Below are 23,023 nucleotides of genomic sequence, written 5' to 3'. Positions count from 1 at the left end.
GTAGAGAGCGAGAAAAGAAGTGTATACGGATACATCGTCAGTGAGTTGGTTACAGTGTTGTCAAACTAATATAAATATATTCCAACAAAAAATAAACTCAAACAAAAAATATAATAATATTGAGAAATCATCGAAAATCAACAAAAAACTCGTCAAAAACAAAAACAATACTTCAAATTTGATTAAACAGCTCCAAAAGGCAATATCCGACAAACACTAGAATGTCTGCCCAACTTTTGCCCGACATCAGTCCAACATCTTACATTTGCTAAAACTTCGACATTATTTTAGCTCGACAATGTCATTTTTCGTACCGATATCGGCTTGACATATAGTCAAACATCGTGCTGACACTGGGTTTCCATGTCGAGAATGTTTAAACTCGACAGAATCAATTTTCGTACAGACATCGGCCCGACATACAATCAGCAGCATCGGGCAGACACTAGAATTACACGTCGACCCTGTTGTAGCCAGTCCATATCTTTTGTCGTACTGAATTTGGCTTGGCATACAGTCAGACATCGTTTTGACACTGGTTTTACATGTCGACCCCGTTTTAGCCCGATATTATCATTTGTCGTACCGACATACAGTCAGACATCGTGCTGACCATACCAGACATTGGGCTGAAATGTCAATCTAGTCCGAATCCAATAATGTACCGATTTTGGCTTGACATACAGTCAGACATCGTATTGACACTTTTTTACTTGTCGACACCGTTTAAGCCTGATATTGATATCAATCGTACCGACATCAGCTCGACATACAGTTAGCCATCGGGCTAGCACTGGTATTACACATCGTCCTTGCTTTAGCCAGTCAATGTCATTTACCGTACCGTTATCAGCCTGACATATAGTCTGACATCGTGCTGACAATAGTGTTACATGTCGACCATTCGAAGCCGGACAACCCCAATTGTGTTATTCTCTGCCAACTCACACGAAATCGGAAAATGGTGCCTCGAACCCGCTTCGATTTGCGTGAATTTTTGTTCTAAGGGATAATTATGGTCCCTGATCATGAATCCGAGGTTCTTTTTTCGATATCTTGTAACGGTAGGGTGGTGGTGACCCCTTCTATTTTTTGAACATGCGAAAAAATTCGTGTTTTTTTTATAATTTGCAGCCTAAAATGCGGAAAATCCGTTACTTGACCGTATTTATATGAAGTAACGAAAAATGGCGGAAGTATTTTTGTGATGAAAAATACGTTTTTCGGAATTCTGAGTTTTTTTTTTCATGTCATTGTAACGAACATTTATCAGCAATAATCCAGAATGGTAATTTTTTCATTTAGAACAATCATATTCCTATTCCTGTCAAATTGACAATTGTTTCTAATTGAGGTAAGTTTTTGCTCGAAAATTACTTTTCAAAAAATCAACTTTTTAATTTGATACTTTGAGAAAATTTTGGTGAGCCAAACAGAAAAATCATTAACGTTTGAATTGTTTTCTTTATTATTTAAAAAAGGATAAACTCATCGTTTTTGACATATAGTAACCTCACTGACGTCAAATGAAGTGCTTGATGTTGGTCTGATGATAAGCTCGACATCGAGCAACTTTTCTGAAAATCTGAAATCCTCATCCAAACTAAAATTCCTCAGATATTATAATGTCCAAATTTCTTCATCATGCCCAAAATATCTACATTCGGCAGCCCTGCCCAACTTTTCCATCTGTCTGCGTGCCATCAAACCTCCCCCTCCGAGCTTGTATTCGTGCCAACCAGCCTGTTGATCCACCATGGTTTCTCTCGCTCTTCCTATGGCCGGATCGTACCGCTGACGAAGGATCGACCCAAAAGCAAAAGACACAATAAACGCACGGCGGCGGCGGCGGCGGTCAACTTCAATCGAAACCCAGACCTGGTCGTCGAGGTTCACAGTCAGCTTTTGTGCTCCCGATCGGCCCGAGCCGACTTCAGTCACTGAGAGACGGTTATCGAGCACGGACGTGCTTTTTTTCGTTGTTGTTCGGCTGCGCAACCTAAAGTGTGGTTGGCTCGTGAATACGCAAGGAGTGTTGTGAGCTACACGAACTATTTGTTACGGCGAATCGGTTCTAATGCAGATGCAGCAGTGTGTAAAGGGTGAAGTTTTGAAAAGGGGTGAAACGGTGTAAACTTCGGAAATCTAAGTCCCCTTTGCTGTGCGGGACGCGAAACGTGCAGTTTCAGCAAGCCAATATACAATGAATGTTGTTTAGAAGAGTTGTGTGGAGTTGTGTGAGCAAGAAACGGTTATATTGTCGTGAGTGTTACTCGTAAATCAACTGGAAATCTAGCAGAAATCAACCATGGCACCGCCAACCAAGTGCCTCAACTTACTGGGATTAACGCTGACAGTGCTGGCGATCGGAGCGGTCCGCGCTGTCGATGAGCTCAAGTGTGAACTGATCACGGTTTCTGCGTGCCAAAATTTGGTGTACAACATGACGGTGGCCTCGGCTCCGATGGCCATGACCAACGGTTCCGGAAACTCGACCAGCGGCGATCACAGCGAATCCACCGGAATCCGTTCCCAGCTCGATGCCGAACTTCTGGTGAGTGTCTTATCAGCCGTATGAATGTTGTTTACAGGCCAAAATGGTTTAGTTTTATTATTCGTTCAGATATATACACAACACAACACACTATCAGTCTCAATATTCCATCCAGACCATGGAATCGACGAATTCAACGGTGTGTGTTGCGAACAGAAGAACGAAAGTGTACGGGGCAAAAAACACCACAAAATTTGATGCGCCGAAACCGGTTGTGCCGCGCACTAATGGTACCACTATAGGACTGACGCAAAATTTTGGCAGACAAAATTTCTAAATCTTAAAATTTTATTTTGATGTCTTATGCTTGTAAGATTTCATAAAATCGAAGCTAAAATTTTTTACACCTCAAGTAATATTACTACAATTTCAACAACTGTGCAGTGTGTCTGTTCGGGCCTTCCTTCCAGTCGGTATCTCCGTATCTTTTCGGATTCTCCCCGATCGGTTCATGCCGCGGTACGCGCTTTTCTTTCACCTTCCCGATGGGCAACGGGACCTATTTTCGGCACATGTCACAAATTTCCCAAACCATCGCTAGAACCACCAACTTTCGTCCAACTCCCACCCATTTCGCCAAATTGCCCATCCGTCCAAAAACAGCACCACTGACCCTATTTTAATGGTTACCTCGTCATTCTCCTCCTGCGAACGAACGCCCAGGTAAAGGCGGCAACCAAGACGGCGGCGGCAGCTATCTGCTCGCGCAAAGGGAAGAATAGCAGCGAATTGCTTTTAAAGTATTATTTCGTTCTCTGAAGGAGATTCCGCCAACATGATTCCAACCGCGGGGCGGCTGACCGAGTCTCTGGAACAGGGTGAGGTGGAGGCTAGAAGCTTTGCAAGCGGGGTTGTGAAATTGTGAAGGCAAAGCTTTGATGATCGTTCCTCGCGAAAGAGGGCGATCTTGAGGTTAATCCACCTGAGAGGGTTGGGACTTTCCTGTGTTTTTCGAAAAAATCCTAAAACTGACAGTTTTTGATTACTCCGTCCAGTTCGTCGCGTAACTTTTCCAAATAGAAACTTATCACTACGAAGAGCATAAAATGTGTTTGCGGTCATAAATTTGTATACGAAGCTATCTTATCTATATAGCCTTTTATATATATTATATATTCTTCATACGCTGAGACCGCGGCACCAAAAAGGTACCGCCACAGATTTGCTCTTCACGGGAGGACACCGCCCATTTCCCGAGACGTTAATTGCGAAATCAGGTTCAGGCCCCGCGTCTTCTTCCTCCGTTCTGCGATCGTCGATCAGTCGCTGATAATTGATATTTAATTAAACAATTATACGTCCATCTACATCAGAAAAAAAACGATCGCTTGAGCGCAAGCTTTTAAGCCTCGGTAAAATTCCTCGGGCTGTGACTTCGGGCCACACCACATTTGGTCATAAATGGTCCTAATTGATCCACTTTCTTCGATATATATGGATGGGCGCGCGCGGCAGACGCTCACATGTCAAGAGCGATGGAACTATGTGTGTGCTAAGTGAATTCCGTCAATTGCTGTTTGTTTGATTTATACACACCTTGCCCCCCTCAAAGTACCCCAACCTCAAGAGAACGGGGCATTTTGATAAGATTGCCGCGGCGGCATCGTCTTTGAAATGTTTTTTCCCCCCTCGGACCAGCCTGAGAATCGAGCGTCAAAAAGCTTTTAGCACCTTGGCGCGCAACAAGTGATTCACCCCGTCCGTTTTCGGGCTAGCGCGCGGCTTATCAAAAAGATCGTCAACGCCGAGATTTGGGGACACGGTTCTTCGATCTGGTTTCCGGAACCGTCGCGGTCAATTAATGCTGCGCGCTCAGTCACGCAATGGATCTCGCGTGTGCGAAAAGCAAACATCCATAATTGAAAGAGTACGCGACGTGCGATGTCTCGCCGGAGATAGCTCACGGCTGACGGAACATGGCCCGCGATGCCCTTATAAGTGGGAAGACGACGACGACGGAATCGTCTCGTCACGGCTTGTCATTTTAATTGCATTCTAATTCACTCTCCCGAGAGTCGGCCAAGTACGGCTTGCGCCTTCCAATTACACCCGTAAAGTCGCTAGAGGCCCGAAGAGTCGTCGTCGTTCTCTGTGTGACCGCCTCTAGCCGGTTTTTACGAGCGGAATGAAGTAATTAATGGCTTGCAGCGGTGTGTGGTTGATTCACCGGTGCACGGCCGGCGCTTGCCGCAAGAGAGCGGGTGGTCGTCCAGAACGGTGCTTCTCTATCCGGGGATGTTTCGGTTTTGCAATCGAATTCAATTGAAGCATTTCTTACCGGGGGTTTCCCACCTGTCACAGCGTTCTGGCAGAACCAGACTGCCAGTAATTTTCGTGACTGGGTTGCTTTGACTGGCCTGACAAATTTCCCTCTGGGAGGCTTCAAACTCAAATGTAGGTGGCGCACGGTCGCTAAGGAGAAAAGTCCCAGTAAGAAAACAATCAACCCACCTGTTGCTTTGACCAATCTGTCAAATTTAATTTTAGGAGCCAAGCTCAAACGTAGGTGGCGCACGATCGCCAAGGCGAACCGTCCCAGTAAGAAAACAATCCATCTGAAATCGCTTCCAAACGAGCTCTTATCAGCTAGACCCATCTCACGCACTGCTCAACGTGCGTAACTTGGTAAACTCGGACTCCAGTGCTTCTCACGATGGCCCGGGGCCGATAAAACGCACCAAGGGACCACCCCTCGATCGCGTTTACGACCTGCGGAACTCAGATTGAAAGAGACACCGCAGATGACTTCGGTAGCGCTGAACTTTCACATCCCGCGCGCGATGGAGAAACGCCAAAATTAATTACACGAGTACGATCGCGAAGCTTTGCGGCCAACTCACAATGGTTTCTCGATAGCACAAAAAAGAAGAAGCCTTTCTCGAGTCGACCAAAAAAAAAAGATCGTTAAGCTCACTCGATGACGGATAATCTGCACCGCGCACCGCTCTCTAGCCGAGGAGATTGACTCGAGCTCAACGACTCACACAAAAAAAAACTGGAGACTCGTCAGTGGCAAGCTGCCAGCAGCCTACTTTGATGAAATGAAGAAAAGCTCAAGCCGATCTACAACTTGATTTATATTTCGTTTCGTATGGAGCGTACCTTCCAACCAGCAGCAGGCCATGGGAAAGGCGATCAAGTTGGCCGGGGATCGAGTCGAGTCAGCTCAACAACAAAAAATCAGACAAACGAAAGAACCGGCAAAGAGCAAAGCGAAGAACATGGGCAGGCGGCGCAGAGGGACGGTGATGACGGTTAATCCCTAAATTGTTAATCGAAGCTTGATGCTCGACCAGGTATAAGCCGGATCGGTATTCTAATTCCTTTCAACTCGGCTTCGGCTCAACCGAAGGTTGGGGAAGCAACGGGCAGGGAATGTAATCGATACGCTCTTCATCTCGTTTTGCTCATTACACTTGAATGAAGCGATTATTGACATTTAATCTGGACTCGGGGGCCGACCCCGGGCCAGTCTGCGCGCTCGTCGTCGGCTTTTCAAAGATTAAACGACGGAAGCCGACAGAACGATTTTTTTGCGAATTGAACACCGCATTTTTGGCAGAATGAAAAGCAATTGGGGAAAGTCCTTTTCAGTACATCTGACAGCAAACGTGGCGAACCTCCCTCGCACAGTCGATGCTTGTTGATTTTTGTTGACGAAAAGTGTGAAAACCCTCACTTGAGCGTTCTCGGAAAAGTCCCAGTCCTAAACAAACGGCAACCTCTCGAAAGAAATGCTTCTGAAGAGGATACGAGCAGGATGTGAGTGTGTCTCTTCACAGCTGCCTGAATGCTTGCCGGGTTCGCCGCAGGATTTTTATGGTCCCAATAGCACCTACAGTGAGTGTAGCTAATTTCCGATAATGCTGCAACTCGGTTGCAACTTGGGCAATGATCGCCTGCTGTAAAGTGAAAATGTTGGGATCGTCGATCTTCGTAAGGTAGTCATTTCATTAAAAAAAAAGAAAATTGAACGTAATGATATTCTTGAGATTATTTTATTGACGTATCGAACGACTGCAAATTTTAACTTTTTCATCGAGTTTTTGATGAAAAATAACAACTCTTGAAATCCACAAATTCGGAAAACTTTTTGTTCTAAAAGATGTAAACAAACTTTGATTCTCTCCAGGAGTGCATATTTCTTACAAAATAAATACTCAAAGCGCTCAGTCCAATAAAAGTCAAGCTTTGTTATGCTTTTAATAAAGATTGATTATTTTCTTGTTTGTTTTTGTTATCAGTAAAATTCGGATGTTTCTCAATTGCGGGAAGCACAATAACATCCCACAATTATAAAACAGGCCATTTTGAGACAGTGTTTGGCTGCTCTTGATAAACTGGGCTTGTAATGCAGTATGTTGTTCAAATAGAACTACTTTTACTAGTAAAATATCAAGAGAATGGCCTAAACATAGTAGCGTCGACAAAAGTGTAAATCGACATTCAAAATCTGAAAAAATAGAGAACTGTCATTTTTCTACGGGGATAAACAATCACCCTGCCAAAGATTCTCCCAAGTTCCCATGCGCCACCTGCATTTCAAACATCGAACCCACTGTCGGGTCGATGTAAGCCTAATGAATGTCGACCCGCTCGGAACCGCCAAACACAACTACTTTTCGAGCACGTTCCACGGATTTCATCCGTAAAAATCGACCCTAACGCGTTGCGCGGTTCGTTTGCCCGCTTGTTATTATTATTGTGCAAAATTCTGCAGAGCCGTTCGGAGTCCTCCCGTCACAGCCTCCATCGTCGTCGGCTCGGTCGGCGATCACCAATGTCGATTGTGAAGCGAAGCGATGCGATGCGAATCGCTGATGATGATGATGATGGTGATGTTTTTTGCTGGGCCCCGAAACAACCGGAGGGTTCAGAGGAGTGCTGCGGCAGAAAGAATCGTGAGGTGGCTATGTGATACCTATGGTCGACGAAGTCGGGCCGGAGGTACCAAGGGGCGAGCGGAGTACACTCTCAAAGTGCCGACTTTGATCTTTTTCTCGTTCCTCTTTTTCTTTCCCCGACTCCTTCTCGTCTCTCTTTCTCTCTGTGCGCATTCGGTTTTTATTACTGGCTTCGCCTGGATTCGGTCGCTTGCGTATGAGTTTGTGTGTCTGCACCGACGTTTTGCGCGAAATCCTCCGAAAAGGACCCACACCGCACGGAGGGGTCTATAATTAATCAAAAAGTGGCATGCAAATCTTAATTTGATTTAAATATGACAGCATGGTTTAATTTTTACAAATGTTTTATTCCGATCTCCTTTGATCTTCCCTCCCTGTAGGGATTCGCTTCCACTCTACAAACTCTCAGGAGTGTGGTTCAGTGGAGTAATTTTGGCAATTACACGATCTTCGCCTCCTTCCTCACACGCCGCCGCCGATTCTTTTGAAAATTTAATTTCATTTTCATAACTTAACGCCAAACTATTAAAGCTAATTTCGATTATTTATCTTTTCGATCCTGCACTCTGTGGAGCCGCGCCACGAGCACCAAGAGAGAATGATCGCCAGCCCGGAACGGGTCGGCCTGTACGGTGTGTCGGCAAAGATCAAAGCCAGGCGAACCACACGCTTCTCCATTACCTCTCGCGCAAATGTGGGGTCTGTCTCCCCCTCCCTGAATGGGTCGGATGGACGGACGGACGGTGCTCGCACAAAGCCCATGAAAGAGTACACACAGAGTGTGTAGTTTATGTTATTAAATTAAGCTGCGCCGACCGACGACCTACCGACCGGCTCACTCAATGTGTGTAAATTTTGATTATTTGTTTTAATCCAGGCAGTTTAATGGCGGATATAATTCTGAAACCGGTGTGGAGCGATCGATTTCATTAGAGCCGCCCGGCTACCTCACTCAAACTTCTTCGTCTCATTTGAGATGGTGAACCAGCGATATGATTTAAATTGCAACAGGTTGCGAGCGCGAGGAGAGTGTTTTAATTGCTCCACCAGACGCTGCTCTAATGAAAAAAAAGCCCGGAATTCAATTAGATTTTAGCAGAGTGCGGAGTTGGTTGGTAATTATAGCCATTCGGGTTGGCGCGTATTCCGGATCTTTCCAGGTTCGGTCGGCCACCTTTCACCAGAAGCGACATTACCAGTGTCCAACGTGTGACCTGGGGCTTGTCTTACAAGGATTTTAGTGTGCCTCCTATTGCACAACCGTTAGCTCATCGTGGCGACAAGATCACACCGAAAGGCTATAAAAAGAACGTTTTTTCCCTCCAACCTGTCGACGACGTCGTCAGTGTACCCTTTACCGAGTTGGAATGTACCGGACCCGCGCGCACATGTGAAATTTAGCATGTCCACGCTAAGGCAAACGGGGCGGGTCCGTCCTATAATGGTCGTCATAAAATTAGTCTTATAATTTCACATCGCAATAAAAGAGATGAGGAACGCGGTGCGGCTCTCTTTTCAGTCTCCGTTTTTTTTTGTTCCTCTTCATTTTTCACCAGCCTTTCAATTCATGCGCGCGGCAAACTCTGAAAGCCTCAACAACTGGCACGTCAATGCTAATGATTTTATTACCCCAACTCTCCAACACAGCATATATGCCAAAAGGGTTCACCTTCCACGGGAACTCTGCATCGGTAGCGATCTTCACCGCGCCGCGCCGCAGTGCACAAAGATCATCTCATCAACGTCGACGACAAACCCCGGCCAAAGAAAACGCAATCAAAGCAATATAATCTCTTTTCTTTCGTCGTTTCGTCAGATTCAGTCAGAGTCTGTGGCCACCGTTAATTAGCGCTCAAGTTACCGTCGCTCGCAAAGTGGCTGGAGTTCAAGTCCGTCAAAGTCCTGCCAGCGACGTCGCTGGAATGTTCCGTTTTTTCAGCGAACGTCCTTTCGAATCGAGGATTCCGTGTTTTTTGCTCTGCGTTGAAAGCTACCGCGCAGAATGATGAAGTATGACGATGTGATCATCATATTTCTTCATTTATTGTCGTTGCTTTCGTCAGACCTCGTTTTTGTTATCCCCAGGGCTCATCTCCGGGGTTCGTTTTGATTTTCCCGAAAGTGACGCGTCGTCGGCGACATCACCGGAACGGTGACAGATCTCTCGGGGACGGACTAATTGCAGTTCAATGGCCTCCGGCGCGGTGCGCTGTGCGGGCGCCTTATCTTAAAAAGGCTTTTAGGGGGGCCGAGATATTCGAAACGAAAAAAAAAATCCGCCGCCCAAGACTAATTTCGTAATTAGCTTCGTATCCTCTCCGACAAAGTCGGAGACGCGATTCAGCTCCACGTGCAGGGAGGGACAGAAGAAAAAAAAAACCTTTTAAAGCAATTAAATCCGCTTATCCTAAACATAACGAGCCACTTAAGTGTGGGGCCTGTTTCTCGGTCGTCTCCAAAATAAAACCTGTACTTGTCCGCAACCGAAAAAAAAGGCAAGAGAGCCGCGCGCAAGAATTGATTATTCCAATCCCATCAGTTTCGGAGTCTTATCTCGCCACTATACGGCGCTCGCTCGCTCGCTCCAAAGGCCTTTGAATTAATTCGAGCCCGGCTTATCGCTTCGCGGCTTCTCCACGGTTTCCGACACGAATATTTGAATTAAAACACTTGACTTGTCCTCGCTTCGCGAGAGCCCCTCGAATCGCCGTTTAAATTTATTGACATTAAATCGTTATCGGGCGGAGATTTGAATTCCAATTCGTTTTCATTAGTGACTAATTTTTAATTGATTTTTGCCGATCTCGGGGGTGTCCTCTACCGTCGTAGCTTAGTAGTTTACCCCCTCGGGGGATGTTTCTTCCTCGGGGGCCATCTGCCGGGCTTTTCATTCCCGGAGAAAGACGCAAATCGACTCTGTGAGCATGTCGAATCGAGGGTTCTTTCATCCTCTGCATCATCATCGCCATCACCGTCTTCCGGGCCACCATCCTCGTTCCCTGCCAGCCTTCAATCGATCGAGAACCCGGCCTCAAAAGGGACGGGGCTAAATAAGCATGAACCGTTGATAATTTTTGAAAAATAAAATCTGCTTTTGTTCTTCCCTGCGCTGTGCCGCCCAGCCTTTTTCGTTATCTTTCCTTTTCCGATTCCCGCCCAGGAAAGGCATTGTAATCCGACCACAGCTTCTAGAGCTAGAACGCGATCGCGCCCATTGCTGGATGTAATCTTCTCAAATTAGTAAATTGAACAAATTTTTCACTTGGCCGTGCCGCGCGGCATCCATCTGTCAAAGAGTTCCGTGCGGCGATACCAAGTCCGAGAGGGGCGCCCCCTTTGCGTTCCTTTTCATTATTACGATACCAGACCCGCGTCCCCGTCCTGGACTGGTTTTATTATCTTCTTTTGCTTCTACGCTGGCTCTTTTTTTTTTCGAGAATTATAATACACTAATATATGCTTTCGGTTAAATAACACAGTGCGCACCTCTTGGCCTGGCTCCTCTTGGAAAGCAGCAGCAGCTGGAGATGAGATGCCCGTCCGTCCGACCCTTCCATTGGAAGGAAAGGAAGGAGGCTGGAGATGATGGAGAGTACCACCGCGCAGCAAAACAGCCACGGCCACAAAGAAGAATGCTTTTTAATGTGTCTTAATATCCATCTCGCTCGCCGCGGCCGGTGAACGCAAAACGTAAAATTAAGTCGATGCCGATGGCAGGAAGCACAAGACCAAAGGGGAGCACGCCACGCAGGGAAGGAGGGAGGTTGGCGGGGCTTCGCCCTTTTGCTTGGTGGCACCAATAATTGTATCGCGACCAAGATCTTGGCAAATTTTTCCGCCATCACATTCTCGTCGAGCGGTCGGTCGGTCTTTAAAGGCAGCCATAAATTGTGTGCACCCCGCTCGCTGCCGTTTGGCGTAGTGACGTAAGGGCAACGTGGGATTCTGCACGACATACGCCGTTTTGTCGTGGAAAGGACGACGATGTAAACAGAGGGCTGTCAGAGGAGCACCTGATTGTTTGCGCGCTCGAATCGAAGGAATTTGCTTTGTCGACCCTACGCGAGCGAGCAAATTGGGCAAGTAGGCGATTTCTTACTGGGTTCAAAACTGTCAAATTTCTCATAACTAGGTGGCGCATTATCGCAAAGAAGATTTTTGAAGTTCGTTTTCAAATATTATTTGCAAAAACTGCACGCCTGAAATTTTCAGTTTTTTACGGTATTGCAGTTAAAATTTCTATGGTGCTGTCAAACTTTGCTGAAATTTCATTTTTCTGACAAAAACAGCAGTGCAGATTTTAGTAAATTTAACTCAGGGTAGCAAATCAAGGGTAAAAAAAAACAGTAGGCAATTTCTGACTGCGTTCCAAATAGAGCGTCCAATTTCCCTGGGTTACAAAATTCCCGGGAAACGGGAAAATTTAAACAAATTTCCCGAGAAATCCCGGGAACTCCCGGGAAATTTGAAATTTATCGAAAATTGATCTTATCCTGCTTCGGAATGATATTTTGCAACAAAATTGTATTGAACAGCAACTTTCATGTTCAAAATGAGTGTGGGGGTCAATTAATGGCTTGACTGCTTTTATATAATCGTACAACTTTATAAAAAAATTGAAATTTTCTAATTTTATATGCTGTCTTTCAACTCCTACCAAATAAAAAAAAAATCAATTGAATTTTTTTTTGTTGGGAAGTATTACTTTTAAAATTTTTAATCAGTGATCAAAATCCATGCTTCTCAACCATAAAAATGCTTTTAAATTTGTCTCTGTTACCCTTTCAAGGAAATATGTTTAAGAATAACGTGAACTCATAAAGCAAAAAAATAAAATCATGAAGAAATTGTGTTTTTCATGCACCCAAAACTGGCAGCGCTAGTCCGAGAGAATGATGGTCTCGATTTGAGAGAATAGGGGTACCATTAACGGACACAGAGAACACAGCTCGAGATGGGCGATAGAACTATTCTCTCGAGGTTCATTTGCAAAAAAAAGTTCATCCGTCAAACAAAAAATCAAAAGTGTCGACCACGGGAATCGAACCAGAGACCTTTGACAAACCAATCCAATAACTTAGCTGCCTCGGCCACCACAGCTTGGTGACCATGGAGAGGTCAGAAGTCGATGTATGACACGATGTTGGAGATTTATTGATTCAACTGACGAATGAACTCATTTGTTATGATGGTGTGAGTTGGTACAATTATTCTATCGATTTTGGCACTGAGCCCTCAATAAATTTTGAGAGAACGATTCTCTCGAATCTGAATTTTGGGTGTGGCAAATAACTTGTTCTAGACCGTAATTTTATCAACAAAAATCGTTAAAATTGTTAGGTAAAATTTTGAATTTTTATCAATTTCACCTAAAATTTATATGTATATTATTAAAAAGCTTTTAAACTAAGTTAAGTAAATTTACACATTGATTTTTTTTACTTCTTGAAAACTTATCAGCAACCTTAGTGATTGTATAAAATTTGAACTCTTTAAATCTGATTTTAACAACAAATACTTTGTACAGTCACCCCAAAATGCTAAATACAATTTTCAACGCCACTATTTTTCAAATACTATTGAAAAACATTTTTTTCCAACAATAGTACATGGACCTTGTGTGGCCTACCCCAGTACATGTTTTACAAAATAATAATCTTGAGACAAACCTTACCAGTTGGACAAAAATATTAAAACAGAATGAAATCCTATCATTGTCACAATAAATATTATCTGAAATACACCTGAAATGACCCAGATTTTTTCTTATTAGTTTAATATGCACAGTAGATTAAAATGAATAAAATTATGTTAGGTTCTCTCATTATTTTTTTTTTTTGTAAATTTTCAAAAAATTGGGACCAAAAAGTAAGGAAAATGTATACTTCCGCTTGAATTTCGGGAATTCCCGGGAAATTTACAAATTTCCCGGGAAACGGGAAATATTATTTTTCGGGAAATCCCGGGAATTCCCGGGAAATTTTTCCCCGGACGGGAAATTGAACGCTCTAGTTCCAAACTATCAAACTTCTCATACGTAGGTGGCGCTTTATCGCAAAAAGAAATATCCCAGTAAAAAACGCTTGCTTGTTTTTTATTATTTAGTCTAGAATCCAATAAGTACATTAAACAACCAATTTAATAACCTTTTTATTTTATAATGTATTTCAATATTCACTTTAAAATAATACTATTGTACAATTTTTACATTAAAAAAAAAACATTTGTTGGAATTTTGAAATCTAGTTTTTAATATTATTTAATTTAGTCCCGATTTTTTATTGATTTTGAGTTTGGAAAAAAAGGTAGGTCTGGGAAGTAAAAAATCCTTACCATTATGAAAATAACAGGTTTGGATAAAAAACTGATAAAAGTGATTTCGTTAAAAACTTGTACCAACGATCTTTTGAAAGCTTTCTTGAGAAATAAAAATATTCAACTAAATGTATGCATTAAAAAAGTGTTTCAAAACTAAATGTATGCGTTCAAAAAGTTTTTAAAATTAAAGTCAGACCAAAAAACATTGTAAATTTTAAGTAAAAACTTTCCGGGAAAATTCCTTCTGGTCTCGAGAGAAAACCGGAAACCTTGATTTAACAGAATTCAGTAATGCGAGTTGACGTTAAAACAGCGCAAGGAAGCAATGAAAAAAAGAGTTTAAAATCACAGCGCGATAAAAGCTCGCTCGCGTTGATTGATTTCTATCTCGACCCATTAGGATCAATTACGGCAACACCTTTTCGGCATTTGGCGGCCCGCTTTTGTTTCTTCATCTCCGTTTTGGTGCCGCCGCCACCGCCATTTCAGCGTTCAGCTAATCAACCCCGCTGGATCTTCGTTTCGTAAAGCTTTTTTTTTGTTTTGTTTGGAAGAATTACACTTGTAGGTAAAATAGGTGCTTTTTCGCGCAGAAAAAGGTCCTTCCCAAGTTTCCCCTCCATGCCGAATCGGTAATGTAAACGACCAATTATTTCTGACACGTACGAGATGTTTCACTTTCGGGGTGTTCGTCTTTAAGGTGGCGCGGCGATCGCACCGTTTCTTTTCATTTTCCCCGGGCTCACAAAACACCTTTATCTCACACGTCAAGCCTCGGAGGGATCCTCCTTCGTGTGGTGTTCCCATACCCGCAGTCCCACACAGCCAGTCAGTGTTGTAACGGGGCCCCCAAGGAAACCCCCGGTCACGGCCAAAGCTGGTGTTTTTCGAAACGCATGTCGTGATCGGGCCGTTTTAGGGAGGCCTGCTCGCACCGCAGACACCTCCGGAACGACCCCGAAATACTCTTCCACTCGGGCGCTCGAGTATGATGTATGTAATCAAGCCCGTTCGTGCATAATTACGACTAATTCCTTTTGATTATTATTATACTCTCCGTGGTCTGGCTCTGTGCGAGGCCGACCTGACCGGCAGCTCTCAAAAAAAGTGTTCGACGGAATGGACTTTTCTGCGCGCTAAAGCTGAACGAAGCATTTGTTGCGTTTTTGCGCTCTGATCGCGTCTCTCCGGGGCTTCGTTAGTGGCGCGACTTTCCTTCTTCGAGCTTCGTCGGTCCGGCTTCTTTTTGTGTGTCGAGCTGCCGAGTTTGAAGGCTGTACGAATCCACCTAGCAGGGTTGAACGGAATCAAAGTCAAAGCATTTTTTTTATTATTCCAAACGATCGCAGCCACTAACTTTGCCACAAATTTCCGTTCCATTGTCATTCGGTCGATACTAATCCCGGAATAACAACGGTAATCCTGCGCCAGACGTGATCGAAGAAATTCGACACAAGAAAAAAGTCCATCACCTCTTCGCCGCGCCGCAAACCAAGAAGAATAGGGGAAGAAACTATAAAAATATAATAGCAAATTAATGGATATCATCGCCATTATTCATTATCATCGGCCATCATCATCATCATCATCGCCGGTCTCGGATGGATATCGCCACGTGATTCCGATGACTGTCGATCACCACCGGTGCGCCACAACCAGAGAGATCGGATCGTCCCAGGCCGGACGGACGGATGGATGAAAAAAGCAATAATCATAGGCGATCTTCAGACATTGATACGTGGCCTACTGCCTCGCGCGAAGGTTTTTGCTCAGCCAGTCCACCTTCTCTGTCTCTAATTCGGGGGGATAATTCTCCCTGCAGAAGCACTTAGTGGGGGCCAATCGCCGCAACACGTACGACCAAAAATGGTGGTGGAAAGGCAATTGATAGCCCACTTTCGATTGATCGCACGCTGGGTTACCGTTTTTGGTTACCGGTGGCCAAAATGCGTTTAAAATCAAGTTTAAATGGATAATTTTGAAACATAAGCAACAAACAAAACTGCAATGACTGAATTTAGTTGAATTTATTGAAAACAGCACCATTGAATTGTTTAGTGAGTGATCATTTGCAGACATTTTAGGAATGTTGACAGTTGTATGTTAATTTTGACTAAATTTCAGCGGAAAACTTACCAAAAAAATTCAGTAGTACAGTTCAGTGATATTAGGTCTAGATAACCCAATTGTCATTCATAAGGTTTGTCAACTCCGACTACACTTCCATACAAAGTTGATCAAAATCAGCCCACTGCGACTTCAGATTTGTCGATTTCGACATAAACATTGAAATATTTGCCGGGGCCTTATTATAATGTCAGAATATAAAAAAAAACAAAAATTAAAAAAAAAAATTTGGTTATTTAGTCTAAACAAAAACTCCCAATTGTTTCATTGCGTTGTTTGAGCGTCCGACACACTTTTCACTGGGACGTTACTTCTTTGCGACCATGCGCCACCTATGTGTGAGTTATTCAACCCAGTGAGAAGTTTGTCAGTCTACAAAATTCTACAGACCTGTTTCAAATCGAGTTTTTGAAAGGAGTTTTTTTTTTGTTGGAGATGACGAAAAATTAGATGTCGGAAATTTAAGAAGACAAACAGAACATTTTCAGGGCTTTCAAAAACTCGAGTTCTGCCAGAACCCCATTTCACCTTAATAATGTTATAAAATTACCAAATCGTTCCGTCAAAAATTTCAACCTGTGGTCAAACTATTATCAGCTTCCAAGAAATTTGTAAAAAAAAAGCCCCGCCCGATCATCGGAGCTGCCTTTGATGGCCTTTGATGCTGCGGAAAGCGATCTCCCTCCACCGAAGGTTCGATCCACAGATGATCGACGTGATATTTTCTTTTTGGTTCTTTCTTTTTTTGCGGGGCGTGCACCGCCCGAGACTCCAAGCTAGAAACTGAGACACACCGGAGAGGTTAGGCGTGCCACAAATTGCAGGGCTAATGATGGCTAAGAATTTGACGGTCGGGATCTTTTTTCGTTTCGTTCCCCCTCTCCGTTGTAGTCAGTCTCTGGAGTTTCTTTCAGCTTTCTGCGAGAGAGGTGGCATTCCTGGAATTTCTCCTGCCTCGAGAGGTTCGGTCAGCCTAAAAGCTCATGAGAAAATTCACCGAAAAATAATTACCCACCGGAGAGCGAACGGGGCGAATTGGCCAAAAGAAAGGTATTTCCGATTCTAGCGAAATTAAGGCGAAACTCCGCGCGTCTTTCGCTCTTGTGTCTCCGGGGAATAATTGCTTGGCCGCGAGGCGAAGCGCGATCGAGGAAATGTGTTATTAGCCAGCCACAGTTGTCGATCGCGGGATCAAAGTCACGAATGACACCTGCCCGCGATGTCCGCGCGGGGACAATTAACCGTTGCGAGCGGGACGGGTTGTGGCGGTGACTGTAATCAATTAAATTGCTCCGGTTTTTGCGAGCGAAACTTAAAAAAAGAGTGGCATTATTTCACGCTCGATCCACCGGTTGCAAGCCGGAGGTCGACCGGTTTCGAGACGCATCCGTTAAAAATTTGACAGCGTCAACTAACGCCTCCTTTTAGACACTGCTAACGCCTCTATCGAAAATTTCGACAGTTGCGTTGAAGGTACACGAAGTCGATTTGGGTTGACGACGTCCAGACATGCATATTATCGTGGCCGGACCGACCTCATCATAATATTCGCTGCGCGGAACGCCTCGAAACGCTCGATGATGCATTATTATAATTTTATTATTATTTTGATATGATATGGGCTGGACGACACAATGATGGGAACGATCGTGAGAGGTGGCGGGGTTGGACGGCACACATCGCTCTCAGTCCAGTGGAGTTGAGCCGTGTGGAACGTGGTGCAGGCAAAAGTTAAAAGTGTTATGGCCCCCATCAGCCTGTGGCCGCCGGGCGGCCCCTTTCATCTTTGTTCAGATCTTTTCCGCTCCAGCTACTTTTTCGTCTTCTTCTACCATGCTGCGCCACCCCTCTCTCACCTTGGTGCCTTCCGGCAGCACTCACTGAACCGTTTCATTTATGGTTTCTCTGACACTTTAGAAGGAACGAACGAACAAAGTGCCCTGGCAGCGTCCCCTGCCATGGGAAGGAACAAAAAAAGGGGAGGAATGATTTATACCCGATCACGGCACGGCTAATGGCTGATTTGAAATCGAATCTCGAGGAGAAATTCGGGGCGATCCAACCAGCTGCTGCTGCACCAAAAACGCCCTCCAGCTAGACCATATCACTAAAATACGCTTTCCTACGCTCTCTCTCCCTTTCCAGATCACATCCCTGCGACCGGTGATCGATTCGGGTTGCTCCAAGCAGGCCCTGTTCCTGTTCTGCTCGTCGCTGTTTCCGCTGTGCTCGGCGAACGCACCCCGGCCGGTCCAGCCGTGCCGGTCGCTCTGCGAACAGGTCCGCAAGGATTGCTTCAGCGATGCCGTCTTCAGCAAGCTGTGGCCCGCGTACTTGGATTGCCGGACGCTGCCCCAGCCCGAGAACCACGGATTGTGCATGCAGGTAAGGCCGTCAACCGATTTTAGCCAGCCATTTTTCAATGTGGGATAACTGTCAAACACGGCAGAATTGACTGCTAGGGGCGCTGCGGTCACAACAGAGATTAAAGTGACAATTCGATATTGGTTCAATGTCGGCTAGACTTCTGATTGAAATTCAATATCCAAGGCCTACTACGCTACAAATCAGCTATTGTGCGTTTTTTAACGCCAAAAAAAATATAATTTTGTTGGACTAATTATTTACACGCGACAGCACGCCATTTTTCAATGTGGGATAACGCCAAACAGTGCACAACTGACAGCTAGGGGCGCTGTGGTCATAAAAGAGATCAAAGTGACAGTTCGGTATTGGTTCGATGTCGGCTAGACTTTTGATTGAAATTCCATATCCAAAGCCTAAAACGCCACAAGTTGGTTCTTTGGCGATTCTTTACACCAAAAATTAATCATAATTTTGCTGAACTAATTAATTCCAAATTTTCACCACCCTCTCCTCCCCAGCGCGAGGTTGGCGGTCGATCCACTTTTACCTTAAAAACGCGACGCTCTCGGCCGCTCACTATCAACGCGGGGAGAGCTGGGGGGGGGTAATTAACATTGGCTTTCTTCGACTGACCGACTGGATCGACCTACGCTACGCCGCAGATTTGTCCAGGGGCGTGCACGTGGCGAGGAGGACAGCGGGGGAGAGGATTTTAAATATTCTTTGGGGCAACCCCCGCCCGCGCGGGCGGAGAATGAACAAAGGAAAGAGGCAAGATAAACTGTAATATAAAATTGCTTTATCAGAAAAGAGCTTTTAAGAGGTTTCGTTTTTTTTTGGTTTGTGTCTGTTTTTTCGGATGGTTCAGTTTCACTGTTTTGGCCGCGAGCGCGAGGCTGAACCGTCGAGCAGAGAGTGTTTCCTTCCACCTTTCACGCGTGAGCATTAATTTGAGCGCCAGCAGCCGGGCATTAAGTTCAGGCTCTTCAATCAATATGTGTAGAGAAAGGCTTCGCCGCCGCGAGGGGAGGGGGGGGGGAGGAAATATTTCTCTGATAACTATTTTTTAAAGTGATATAGACCTCTAATTAGAAGCGCGATATGCCTTTAGAGCAGCAGGCCATGGGCGAAGGCCGGTCCAAAAGAAGGCGAAATTAAGTAAAATCTCTCGGATGCGAATATTGGAATTACAGTTTTTAACGCGGGGCTTAATTATAACCGCCGAGAGACCGAGCGCTAGCCGCGCTCCGCTCAGATATCCGCCTTACGGATTGGACCATGGACCACTTTTTTTTCTAGTAGGTATGCGAATTCTAGGAGAACCTTGCTACCAGGAAACCAATCGATCGCTAAATGCTAACTTTCGGCTATATTATTAGTGCGGGATCTTTTCTGAGCCGCTACAGAACAGATGGAATCCAAGTGTTTGATAGGGAAGATGCCTTCGTTGTACTTGGAAATTCCCATTTTTTAGGGCTAAAATGATAACTTCGACATATTTCAATGTGGGATCAATGACGTAAGCGTCCCACATTGAAATATGTCAAGCAGCCGAATGCTGTCAAATCCCACATCGAAAAATGTCGAGCGTCGAAAAATCAAAATGCTGTCAGTTCAACCAACCATAACAAACAGTAAACTAATGAATTCCTTTCCTTCCAGGTCCCCCCGGAAGCCTCCGGAAGCGTCGAGAAGAACTTTACGAACCCATCGGTGGCGCCACCTGCACCGCTGAAACCCTGGTCCATCTTCAACCTGCCCCAACTCCCATTAATCGAACCGGGAGCGACTCGTCCAACGCAGCAGCACCATCACCACAACTCCCAGCAGCAGCACACGGTCATCGTTCCGGTGGGCTGCCCGGCAAACTACACCCTCGAGTACGACCAGTGCGTGCCCAAGTGCGGCCCGTCCATCGACGCCATGTACACCGGCCGGCAGAAGGAGACCGTCGAGTTCTGGACACTGATCCTGTCCGCGGGCTGTTTCATCTTCACACTGATGTCGCTGGTGACGTTCTGGACCAAGGCGACCAAGTTCGAGTACCCGGACCGGCCGCTACTGTTCATGACCTTGTGCTACAACCTGATGGGACTGTGCTACCTGGAGCGAACGATCCTGCATAACCCGCGGAAGGAGCTGATCGACCTGATGGAGTTCCGACAGGACTGTACCATCACCTCGCAATGTCTGGCGTATTACATCATCAAGAATTACCTGTTGATCAGCGCCACGATGTGGTGGCTCATCTTTGGAGTTTGCTGGTACCTCAGCACCGCCAAGCAGTGGTCCTGTGAAGCTTTGGAGAAGAAGTCCGGACTGTTCCACGTGATGGCTTGGGTTGTTCCGTTTGCATCGCCCATCAGTGCGTTGCTCCGCGGAAACATCCAAAAGTTTGAACTGACCAACTTTTGCACCGCCAAGGGATTCACCGAGATTCCAGCACTCATCCTGCTGATCGTTGGTGCCGTCCTGATCTTCCTGGCTTTGGTTGCGCTGAAACGCCTCAAATCAACCTGGAACCAGAGCGAAACGCTGTCGAAGGTCTTCACCCGGGTGCTTCTCTTCGCCATCATCTACCTGATTCCGGCCCTGTCCGCACTCATCTGTACGTTCTTCGAGCGCATCGAAAACCCGGTGGAACCGTGCAACTCCAACACCATTTGTGCACCACCACCCAAGTTCTCAATCCTGCCAACGCTGCTCAAGTTGATCCTCACCCTGGTCGGCGGATCCACGACCGGCATCTGGCTGTGGTCCAAGCAGTCGACGGACCTCAACAAAAAGTCCTCCCTGGTTGGTTCCAACTCCGCCAGCGGATCGCTCAAAGCCGTCCCACTGCTCAAGGTGAACCACCCGTCGACGGGAAGTCCCTACCGGATGACGACCACGGCCAACGGAGGTAGCACCACCGGAGGTCACCACAGTTCCAGCTCCAAGAAGTACCTCTACAACCAGGCGTACAGCCATCGAAGCTCCACCGGTGGCAGTGGCACAAACAACGGGTACACGCCGGTCCGGATTCACCGGAGTCTGCGGGGCTCGTCCTCTGGGGGATTCACCTCGTCGATCATCACCAGGATATAAAGGGTGGTGGGGGGTTTTGGAAGGTAGAAGAGGGCAAAGCTTTATAAATTTAGTAATCGGAATAGCGAACATATTCTCACTGTGATATATAGAAGTGTAGCGAGCAAACTTGATTTTTCGGTGAACATCCGAACAAAATGTGTTCTAGGCTTAGCTGTAAATACTTGGATTAGCGAGCAAAGTATTGAAATGAGTATTTATTTACTGTGTAAATGAGTTAGGTTAGAAACACTACGTTATATTCTTGACAGATGAATTGATCTTGTGTAAAAAGCGATCAAAACTAGGACTGATTTCTAACAGTTTAGTTTGTAAGATGTACATATTGATTTTTGTATTTTCTAACGAAAATCTTACTGAATAATAACACATAAAGAAAAATTAAACCTACGCGTCCTTACTCAATGCATATCACACTCCAAAATACAAACAAAATCTTCTAAGAAACAAGTAATATTTGCTAGAAAACATAAACAAAAGAATACTAATATTTAGAGTGAGCAAATAATTACACCGTGTCATACTGCATTTGACATCATGGTTAGAGCACCACAGTTGATGCAAGAGCATCAGCAAACAAGATAAAAAGATGTTTTTGCTTGCAGTTGGGTAATATTTGAACAAAGCGTAGCATATGCTGTACTACATGACATCTTTTCCATGAATCATAAATCCAACTTGCATTGCGTCAAAATGAGTTAAAACGATTCAACGTGCAATTCTTTCGAGATCCCACATTCCCCGTACTGAAAATTCCTCGATGAATCTTCAAGGTTCACATCAAAGGCTTCAAATCAAACACCACCAGAGAACCTATAGACCGTCAACAGTTCTCTCTGTTAACATCTAAATCATCCTCGCTCAAATCGCGTTAATATTTATATTTGAACATGCGCCGCCGCCGCCAGCTCGGCCGGCCGTCCAATAGTTCAAAGGCGATACTGAAGTTGTGCTGAGAAATTTAAACTGTTAGTCAAGTTTGCGCGAGGTAAACAAAACCCGTTGTCCATATCCAGCCCGGCCCGTTTCCCAAACAACAGAACCCCCATCGGCAGTTTAGTCAAATCTCTGTCGATACTTTGTGGCATTTAAAAAAAAATTAAAAATCTTAAATTTACAACGTTATAATCCGATTTTTCTCTTTCTCGATGGTTCCTCCTGGATATCGACACAGGGAGAATTGACTGTGGTGGGCGTTGGGTCATCGTAACCATCGATTTATAAGACGTAGAACCATACTTTGCAGTTTCTAACCCTTTTCCAGAACAATCAGCATCATTTTCAAACTGACAGCATTTTATGCTGTCACCTTACGATTCCACGAACCGCTTCAATTTCGCATGTTTTTCAAAGCCAAACAAAGCGGCACAAAGTGCACCTCCCCCCTCACATTTCGTCAAAGTGCAGTCAAACATAAACTCCACCTCGCCTCACCTCGCCGTCGTCCTTCGCTGTCTGTACATGAGGGTAATAAAATTAAATATTTACCGGAAAGTGCCGACAAAGGGAACCTGTCTCACCCCCCCATTTTTCCACCCTTTCCTTCGTGTCTCATCGTGGTTCACAAAACCTAAAAGCCAAAAGAAGTGGGAAAAATGAAGAATCGCGCGCTCGCGCGCCTTCCTTCCTTCCAGCAAGTTTAGTGAAGGTTAGTACAATATCTTGT

General features: G+C 45.1%; 1 protein-coding gene across 1 annotated transcript; it reads left to right on the top strand.

The window, feature by feature from the left end:
• Nucleotides 1–1,846: 1,846 nt before the first annotated feature.
• LOC6052275 (frizzled-3) lies at nt 1,847–21,743 on the top strand. The gene is made up of 3 exons (XM_038248690.1): nt 1,847–2,554; nt 18,049–18,288; nt 19,933–21,743. Exons 1-3 carry the CDS (start codon nt 2,309–2,311, stop codon nt 21,355–21,357), a joined length of 1,911 nt encoding a protein of 636 aa, XP_038104618.1. The 5' UTR covers nt 1,847–2,308; the 3' UTR covers nt 21,358–21,743.
• Nucleotides 21,744–23,023: the final 1,280 nt, after the last annotated feature.

Source organism: Culex quinquefasciatus, chromosome 1 (genome assembly GCF_015732765.1).
Source record: "Culex quinquefasciatus strain JHB chromosome 1, VPISU_Cqui_1.0_pri_paternal, whole genome shotgun sequence".
NCBI classification, from domain to species: domain Eukaryota; kingdom Metazoa; phylum Arthropoda; class Insecta; order Diptera; family Culicidae; genus Culex; species Culex quinquefasciatus.
This window is presented reverse-complemented; position numbering and strand designations above follow the sequence as displayed.

Bases quoted from the DNA above. Each gene is read 5' to 3' on its own strand.
- LOC6052275 (XM_038248690.1), top strand. From the start codon at position 2,309: ATGGCACCGCCAACCAAGTGCCTCAACTTACTGGGATTAACGCTGACA. The intron at 2,555-18,048 runs GTGAGTGTCTTA...CTCCCTTTCCAG, and splicing joins AGCTCGATGCCGAACTTCTG to ATCACATCCCTGCGACCGGT. The intron at 18,289-19,932 runs GTAAGGCCGTCA...CTTTCCTTCCAG, and splicing joins ACCACGGATTGTGCATGCAG to GTCCCCCCGGAAGCCTCCGG.